This window comes from Acanthopagrus latus, chromosome 10, assembly GCF_904848185.1.
Source record: "Acanthopagrus latus isolate v.2019 chromosome 10, fAcaLat1.1, whole genome shotgun sequence".
Classification (NCBI taxonomy): Eukaryota; Metazoa; Chordata; class Actinopteri; order Spariformes; family Sparidae; genus Acanthopagrus; species Acanthopagrus latus.
In genome coordinates this window covers 21424962-21434611 of record NC_051048.1, presented here as the reverse complement: position 1 = coordinate 21434611, position 9650 = coordinate 21424962, and the positions used below count along the sequence as shown (strand labels likewise).

Here is a 9650-nt window from a genome sequence, read left to right as displayed (position 1 = left end):
TGGTGAGATAAAAGATTGTCAGTATATAACACAAAGTTGGAATTATGAGATTAAAGTTGACATTTTTAGATTAAGTCATGATAATGAGCTACAAAGACACAATTTGGAGATAAAAAATAATGATTGAGATAAAAGCCAAAATCACGAGATAAAAAGTCACAATTGTGAGATAAAAATTGAAATTATGATTGTCATGTTGTCATGTTGAGATAAAGTTGTAATTATGAGGTAAAGTTTAAATCATGTGATACAAAGTTGTAATTATAAGATAAAAAGTCAAATTAGATTAAAAAAAAATTTAAATTATTGATACACAATTGAAATTCTGAGATTAATGTCGACATTTTGAGATAAAGTCATGATTATGAGATACAAAGACAACATTTTCACGTAAAGAAAATCATGATTATGAGATAAAAAATGTAATTATGAGATTAAAGTTGACATTTGGAGATTAAATCATAAATTTAGATTATGTGATTCAGATAAAAATGTAAATTATTGATACACAATTTTAATTATAAAGAAAAAATATATATATATAAACAAAAAAAATAGATTATGAAATTAAAGTTGACATTTTGAGATAAAGTCATGATAAAGAGCTACAACGACGAAATTTGTAGATAAAGAAAATAATAATAATGAGATAAAAGTCAAAATTTTGAGATGAAAACTTTTCATGCATTTTGCAACTTGCATAAATTGGCTTCCATACTATATACATGTGACAGATGTCTGAACTGAATCATCATGTTATTAGTTTGGATAACTATTAAAAGAAGATTTATTTCAAGTCACTCAACATGTTTGATGTTAAACAACAACAAGATCATTTTCTCGTGATTTATTGAGGAAACTGAGGTGAACAAAACAATTCCAGCCGTTAAGCAGTTCCAGTGTCATTGTGCTTGAATGTATAGTTACTGAGAGAAGAAGACACACAACATTACCTGCAGACGTACACACACACACACAAGCGTCTGCCGGAGGAGCCTGCTGGAATAATTAAAGCAACATCATGAAAATAGTTTATATGAAAATAATAGTTGTCATAGCGACAGTGAGAACGGCGTGTCTGACGCTCCCACGCTGGCTCGTGCATCATGTAACTTGGATGAGCGGGAGGTTAATTCTCCCTCATGACTCATTGCTAAATGCTGCAGTTAGCTCAGTTAGCTCAGTTAGCCATGCAGCTAGCAGACTCTGCCCAGCACCAAGGGGTTGATAACACTTGCACGGGAGTTTTTGGACACCAGGAGGTTTGTTTGTGTTGAGTTTTTGATCATAAGTGATGTCATCAGACCAAATGCACATGACTAGCTGTACTTATACCAGTTCTTGCATAATGTTGCTTTAACTTCCTCCTTTCAAAGACAGCACTAAAATACATATAAAATAGTTCTTATGACAGTTCTTGGTGACATTATAATCTACAAGTTCAAACCCAAAGCACGATCGTAAAACTATAAAGTGAATTACATCAAACATGCGACAGATCTGAGGTCAGTGCACTGTACAGAAAACATGTTCTGTGGTCCAACATGCAGAATGAAATATGCTGTGCAGTTTCATTTACCTTTGTCTTAGTCAACAATATACTCAAAATAAGTTTTTATCTTCTAATGATTTACATCCTTTAGCTGTTTAACTGCCTTCAGCAGACAGTCAAACATTAAAAAAAAACACCTGCCTCACAAGTTCTCTCACGAAATCCACAAAAACTGAAATGAAAATCAAACACCTAAACATTTCCTCCAGACCATCGTCGTGTGGGCGACAGGTGTGACTCATCCGCTGGCTGGTGTTGATGTTGCTGCCCTTCTCTTTATCTCGCAGCCGCTGAAACGCACACAACAACAACAACAGATCAAACCACATCTGTGTGATACAGCCAGGACAAGTGATGGTGAATAATGCTGTTAATGTGGCTGTGACAGGATCGTTTCTTCAGATTTTCAGTTTTGAATGGAGCTGTTTTTGATATAAAGATTCGAGGCGTATAAGAGCAACAGGTTCTGCAGTCAGAGAGGAGTTTATAAAGCTACAATCCAAAGAAATTCAGTCGTCTGCAACAACATAAACACGTTCTTCCTCAGCAGAATTCCTAAAGCATGACTCCATTTCCCCCTGAAGCTCAAAGCCAAGCCAGCTAGACCTGATTGTATTAAGGAAGGAAGGCAGGACATGTAGTGCCCAGATTTCTTTTCTTTTTTCTTTTTTTTAAAATTTTTGTTTAAGGGTGGGGTCATGGGATATAGAGTCACACACGTGGATGTGCACATGCATTCACCTCACCAACAAACACGCACACGCCCGCCACGTCTGGGCTGCACTGACATTTACTGGCTGCACAATAGCTCCTGTCCAAAATAATCTGTGTTTATGTTAGGAAGTCCCTATCTTTCAGGCCCTGCTGCTTGTTCGAGGGTGGGGGCGCGAAATCACAGGAAACACCTTCTGTTGCCCAGCAAAGCCCCAAAAGCCCATACAGTACAATGAGATATTAAAAGCTTGTTACTTCCCTGGAATAATTACAAGTCCGTGTCTGGAGAAACAGCTTGACCAAGTGATGGAAGAACGCACAAACAGAAGGAGCTTGGAAAGGAAATCTCAGAGGAAATAGAAGGCAGGCAGCTCACCATTCTCTTCTCCGCCTGATGACTTCACCCCGAGGAGCATGACACCGTCTTTGGTGCTCTCGGGCCGGCTCTGGAAAGATGCACTGTGGGAGTAGAGCGAGGAAGAGATGAAGTCTTAGGTTGTTCACACGCTGATTTAATACAGTTCATAACTGTAAGGCTCAAACTTACTTCTCAGTTCCAGTGTCGATGGTTTCTGTTGTATGGAGGATCGAAAAAAAGACATTTTCATCAAAAAGACAGATTTTAAATGTGCGATATGTAAGAATTCTAGTTTAAACAAACAAAAATGAACTAAACGTATCAACAGAATGTAAAAAAAAACAACCCAAAACATCTAAAAAAATTCATATAGGCCTTCTTTAACATGGTGCAGTCTATTTGTATACGCACCTGTGTGGTCATGGACCTTCTTGCACTTGAATTTGAGGAGGATGGCAGCAGCAGCTCCGACCAGGACGACCGGCAACAGGATCCACCACAGCCTTTTGTCTGAAGGAAACACGGGAGGAAACAGTCGTCCACAGAGTTCAACCTCTTTCAGACAGATTCACCTCCAACCAAATGGCAGAGCAGAAGCTAACCCAGGAGATGATAAGGATTTGTAGGGACAGTAGCAGTAAAGCTAAAGGGATAGCATGTCTATCAGTCACTTCGCCTCATTGGTCCAGACTAGAAGACCTCAACGACTACAGGTAACCATTCACAGACATTCCTCATCTAGCGCCATCATCTGGTGAAAAGGCTTTTCATTTTACCATGATCCATACACACCAAGCTGATGTAATTCTCATGAGCCTCAGCTGACGTGTAGACAAGAAAATACTAGCATGCTAACATGCTAAACTAAGATGGTGAGCCTGATAAATAAATAAAAAACATGACTGGGTTGTTAGTGTGACGTTGTTAGCATGGTGACGTTAGCCTTTAGCTCAAAGCTGCACTCATAGAACATGGCCTCAGACGAGAGGAGCCAATGGAAGCAAGGATCACCTCCACCACTTATCGTGGCGATGCTAGCAAGCTAGTGAGTAGTTAGCTCATGTTCAAACATTGTATAAATAAACAACCTGCAAACTTTTTTCCCACTATAAATGACATTTCGCCCAGCAGTACAGTGTTTTTATTCTGTCTCATAATACCACTCTGTGCTCCCAGTTTCAAACCACTAGCTGCACGGCTAACTGAGCTAACTTGCTAATGGCAACCACAGTTAGCAGCCACTCTTGAGTATGAAGTATGAATGTGTCATGTTTGCGGGGTGTGACTGGCGGCAGTTTTACCTGATTTGGAGGTCTCTTTCTCACCACTGCCAGTCGTAGGACCTTTTGAAAACAACATTTTCATGATTAGCTTTGATTACACATGATTTATGATTTGATATGTTTGCACTCATTCTTCATTCACGGCTTCATGTGCACCGCAGGGCGACTAACCAGCAACTCGAGGCTTTTCTCTTGGTTGTGTTGGCTGCGTGCCGACTGCTGGTGGTGCTGTCATTTAGAAATAAATGATGATTAAATTGATTCGTACAGTCTGTTGGCATCACATTATATTCATGAATGTAAAGGCATTAATACAAAAGAAATGTACCTGCAGACGGATCAGATGCACGTGTGAAAAATCAAACTTGTTCTCAAATTTAACTTCTCATCAACAACTTTTTAAGTAACATGATTTTGAGATGATTGCAAAAACAAGAAGTTATGTTATTTAATTTGGTACATACCTGCAATTGTGACTGTGTCTTTTGGTTTTTCAGTGCTCTCATCTGGTCAAAGAAAAGAACCAAAAACAACTTTAAATATAAATTTAAAGGTTCACGTGTAGCATTTATTGCAGCCTCAACATACCCATCACCTCACCCTCGCCTGCGCTCGCTGCTAAAAAAGTGCAAAAACTCAAAGAGCTGTTGTTTGGTTTGTCCATTTCAGAACTACTGAAGAGACATGGCAGCGTAAAACAGCTGCTTCTTTAAATACAGCTTGGCCACACTTTGCTTTCATGCCAGTAACACTCATAACTTGTGTACTTAATCTGTTCTTACCTTGATTCACATTAGTCGAATCTGTCCTAGCCTCAGGTATGGTCTCAACCTGCTCTCCTGAGTTAGGAGATACTGCAGTAGCGGAGTTATTTGTTAAAACTGACAGGCAAAAACCAAAAACACATTTTTAGGAAAAAAAATGTCAAACATTTTTTAATCATGGTTTTAATTTCAGACATTATTTCCTGTGCTCGGCGTGCAACTTTACACATGACTTCCACATTCTTTTTCTCTTCCACACAGGATGTAACGTGTGTTTCCAAAGTACCAGATGTTAGATTAAATAGAGATTAGATTAAGATGATCTAATCTCACACACATAAACCCAGTGGTGCTCGACGACGCCACCATTAGGCCACCTGTGCAAAATTGGATACAAACAATCACTTAAAATATATAATTGATAAAAAGCTTTTACGGTCTGTACCAGGAGCATTGGAAGGTTTCACGCTCTTGTTGGCAGTCCCCTCAGGCGCAGGTTTTCCTGGGGGAAGACAGGATCTTTTTCAGAATCATTTTCAACAAGATCTGCTGCAACTGAATCCTCTGAACTTTCTAACACTAACCGCTCTCATGAGTTTGGCCGGCGGCAGGAGCAGTTGTAGATGCAGTTTTTATGCTTGGTGCTGATGTTACAGCTGTTGGTGCTGCGTCCTTCTGGGCTTGTGCTGTTGCTGTTGCTGGTGCTGCTGTTGCTGGTTGTGTTGTGTTGTCATTTTGGGCTTGTGTTGTGGCTGCTGCTGCTTCTGTTGGAGATTGTGTTGCTGCTGCTGATGATACTACTGGGGACTCTCTTGTTGCTGGACAAAAAAGAGACATTGATATATAAGTAGCTGAATAAGATCTGTAGATCACTTTGACCCTCCATAGTTCCCACCGAGTTGTTTGCGTTCACATTGACCTGAGTATTTAAATTTAAAAGAGTACTTCAACAATTTGATTATTACGGTTATTTCAGTGACCAGATAGACGGGCATATGCAATAAGTCGTCTGTGCAAGCAGCCTATTACGACCCATAATTAGGTTCCTTGTTAGGTAGCAAAGTAATCATGACGAGAGCAAAGGAGGAAGTCAAAGTCTGCATATGGACGTGGTTGGGGTGGATGGATTAGTCTAATCCAAAAGCCCTCACCTTTCCTGAACCTAACCAGGTATGTCTGGTGCCTTAACCTAACCAAACCGCAACCTCTCCACCACATGAGGTGATGCAGGTCCAGTCCCACACGGGTCCACTGCGCCTGTCGCTGCTACTCTCCAGCATTCAGTGGGCTTTTTTTTGTTCTAGGAGTCACTGACGTATGAGATCGCTCTCATACACAACCTGTAAGGCTGCGGTGCAGAAGCTGGTTAGCTTAGCGGAGAAAAAAGGCGGGAACTAGAGGATAACAAAATCTTTGTCCCAGTGTCTGAAAAAGCTTATCAAAAATGTTTTAATACGTTTGATGTTTATTGTGTGCTCCTGTAAAATGCAGGTGCCAGACAACCTGCAGGAGCTAAACAAGGAAAGTCAGGAGTTAAAGTCAGCTGTTACTTTGTGCTAATCTAGGCTAAGCTAAGCTAAGCTAACCAGCTACTGTTATACTGTAACTTCTGGGTATGACAGTGACGCTGATCTTCTCATTTTAGGCTCCATCAGGAGTCCAATAAGTGTATTTCCCCAAATGTAGATGAACTTTAGCTTTAATGCCATGAATGAAAACATTTGTTAGGGTTACATTTGTGTTTCAGATGATGTTATTGGTGGGTTGGTTTTGTTACCTGCTTGAGTTGATTCATCCGATGACACTGTAAAGCAGAAACACAGCAGATTGACTCAGGTTTCTGGGTACACATGTGTAATTCAGGAATTTAGAGTGCTTGCATCAGGAAAACAGCAGAAACAGTTTGCCTATGTAAAACATTTCCTCTGACTCTATTTTAGGTTCAGAGTTGCATTTTTGCATCATTCCTGTTTGGCATGGATTTAAAGGCCAGTGTGTGAGAAAAAGGCATGCCCTTGAACCGGGTGTCAGGCTGAGGATGACGAGTCAAGACGGTGTTGGAGGCCGTGGCGTGTTGAGGTGGATATCCTCTGTGCTGCAGCAGTTTGAAGCTGCATCCTGTCCCACACTAACTATTGTTGTCCCCTGACCTGAGCAGCCGAGCTTCCTGTCTTCACCGCTGTCAGCCATGATGCTATCGAACATACTTCACACCAGAGCAGACGCTGGAGGGCCGGACTGCAGACTGCATGCTGCTGCGTCTGGCTTCATGAGGCTCGGTGAGGAAAGGCAGCGTGTGGAGGAAGTCCTGTCTCAAGTCCTTAAAGTCAGATTTCAGGTTTCAGATTTAAATCAAGTCCCAAGCCCTTTGAGTAGTTTGACCTCCAACTAAGATCTTGAAGCAAATTAATGTCTGTCACAGATCTCAAGTACTTTAATGAAAGACGAACCCAAGTCTCAAGTATCTTGGGTCAAGTCCAAGTCAAGTGATTTCAAAAGTTTTAAGTATTTCAAAGCAATCCTCAAGTCTTAAGTCTTTTTAGTCATTCTGATAACCAAATCTTAGGTGTTTTAGAGCAAGTCACAAGTCATGCTGGGAGTCCTGCAGTTAACTCCACATTAGTCCAAGTTAAACCTCAAGTATTCTGGAGCAGATCCTGAGTCCTATAAGTCATTAGATAAAAGTCTTATTAAAATCTGGAGGCACTTCTTTAGCCAGTCACTAGTGCTCTAAGTCATTCGAAGTAATTCAGCGCAAACCACTTGTCAAGTCTCGAGTCTTCTGGAACAAGTCCTTTAAAGGTGGGCTGATGGAGAAAGACGACCGACTGAGACGCAACAACGAGTCATCTTTCTCCAGAGTCGTTCACCTTCAAGTCACTGGGAACGAGACAAACTCGGATCTCGAGTGTTTAAGTGTCCACTAATGTGTCGTCCCTGGAGGAAAGCCTCGGGTGACGTCCACAGTCAAGTCTGAAATTGCACGTATGTTGTTGTGAGTGTTTACGTGGCTTTGTACTGTTCTTTTCGTCTCACAGGACTCATAATGAACGAGTGGAGCTGTGAGGCTCTGCACGGCCTGCATTACTCTGAAGGTCAAAGTCTCGAGTCACTGCTTCTCTTGCTGTGGACACGATCTCATAAAGTCTAGTAAAAAAAAGCCTCCGGCTGTAGTCAGGGCGAGGGTGCTTCCTCCAGATGTTTACTGCTAAACCCTGGAAGTAGATTTGGTGCCAGTCGGGACATTTTGGGTCTCAGGACAATGATCTGTTGTCTCTGTGAGAGAGGGGGCAGCCTGGTTCCCACTGGCTATCTGCTGTTAGATCACCTATCTGCCCAGCGCAGAGCAGTTAAAACTTCTTTTGGCTCGGCGAAAGAAAAACAAACAAATCCAGAGCCTCCCTCTTTTTCCTTTCCTCCGATGAGGAGACACCCATTTGTCACTTTGGCACTTTGGATTTTTACATTCCTGACGATTTGATTTGTGATTAAAGTCTGATGTTGCTGGGAAAAAATACATCGATCATCGATTTACATCAAAAAAATGTAAATAAATAGCTGAAATAAAAGTGGAGCACGTACGCACACATGGACACAGCTTATCTGGGGAAGAATAAACGGAAATGAAGTGTCTGAGCTGATGTCTCTGAGGCAACGATCAAAGTGTGAGCGTCCTCTGAACAACGCTGTGATCTTTTCTCTGCTCACACCAAAACACATCGAAGTACACGAGATCTGTTCTGCACAACACACTCAAATACATGCAATCATTTACTGACAATAAGAAACGTGTTTGTCTTAAGAGATTCGGACTGAAAACTTAACAAGACACAATAAGATATTAGATTAATATTTAGTTTAACAAATTGTAAAGGAGGCCATTTTTCAGTTCTTTTCTGTGCTGAAAAAAATGCTAAAACAGAATCATCTCTGCTAATCAGAGCTGAGGACTTTTAAGGGCCCTCGACTCTGATTCCATCACATCTAAACAGCATGTGAGCCAGAAGCTGTATCTCTGGTTTCCCCCACCTGGTGTGAAGACGTGGACCGATGCGAGCAGGAGGAGGACGAGAACTCTGATGGTCTTCATGTTGTTTCTGCCGCCGTGAACTCCTCTGACTTCTCCCTCAGACTCCAACCGAGTGGCCAAGTGGAAAAGGTGTCCGAGCTGGGGCGCTCCGCCGCTGATGCTTATTTTGGCACTTCCTTTAGATAAAGAAGGGGGAGGAAATACACTGGCTTCCCTTCCTGACATAAAGTGGGTGGCTGTGGAGACCGGTGCAAAGCAGCCAGCGGGTGCAGGCCTGAGTCCATTTAATGGGAGTCTCAGTTTGTGTTGCAACTCCCATCACTTATTTTTTCCTGCCCTGACACACCTTAACCATTTGGGAGTAGACTGGGACTTACCCGCCCGCTGTACCAAGATGGGGCAACAACAAGTTCATTTGTAATCACTCTGATGAAGGAAAAGGTCAACCAGGCTGTAAAAGAGCGAGATCTAAGAAGTGTGTGTCATTAATTATGTGATAAAGTAATAAGATGTCAGGCACTTCAGGAGCAAGTGATAGTGGCCTCGCACACACACACACACACACACACACACACACACACACACGCTTCAGATGCATGGTGGCTGTCACATGCGCAGCAACACAACAAACTAAACACAAGATACAATCACAACATGGGAGTTTGTTCTGTGAGATAATGACTGGAAAAAGATGACAAAGTCCCGGCGGCCCGAAGGGAGCAGCTCAAATACCAGCCGTGACGTTTCACTATTCTTCATTGTTTATGCAGCAGCTCTCACAGAAAGCGTGGAGACGACCTCAGACGTGTCGGCCACGTACCAGCTCAGTCTAGATTCATGTTGGGGAAACAAAACACATCATTTTTGACATGAGGTGTCAGATCATCGCAGCTTTTAGACCGACTTCAGAATCTCTGCAGCTGGACGTTGGCTGTTCATTTCAGTTTTT

General features: G+C 41.8%; 1 protein-coding gene across 1 annotated transcript; it reads right to left on the bottom strand.

The window, feature by feature from the left end:
* Positions 1-832: 832 nt before the first annotated feature.
* Positions 833-8973, bottom strand: LOC119027747 (polycystic kidney disease protein 1-like 3). The gene is made up of 12 exons (XM_037113179.1): positions 8701-8973; positions 6449-6475; positions 5256-5489; positions 5117-5173; positions 4690-4788; positions 4372-4413; positions 4079-4135; positions 3926-3967; positions 3036-3134; positions 2814-2838; positions 2643-2725; positions 833-1842 (listed from the first exon to the last, which is right to left on the bottom strand). The coding sequence occupies exons 1-12, from the start codon at positions 8924-8926 to the stop codon at positions 1829-1831; spliced, it is 1005 nt and encodes a 334-aa protein (XP_036969074.1). The 5' UTR covers positions 8927-8973; the 3' UTR covers positions 833-1828.
* Positions 8974-9650: the final 677 nt, after the last annotated feature.

Bases quoted from the DNA above. Each gene is read 5' to 3' on its own strand.
- LOC119027747 (XM_037113179.1), bottom strand. From the start codon at position 8,926: ATGTCAGGAAGGGAAGCCAGTGTATTTCCTCCCCCTTCTTTATCTAAA. The intron at 5,174-5,255 runs GTTAGTGTTAGA...GTCTTCCCCCAG, and splicing joins CGGCCAAACTCATGAGAGCG to GAAAACCTGCGCCTGAGGGG. The intron at 2,839-3,035 runs GTGCGTATACAA...TCCATACAACAG, and splicing joins GAAGGTCCATGACCACACAG to AAACCATCGACACTGGAACT.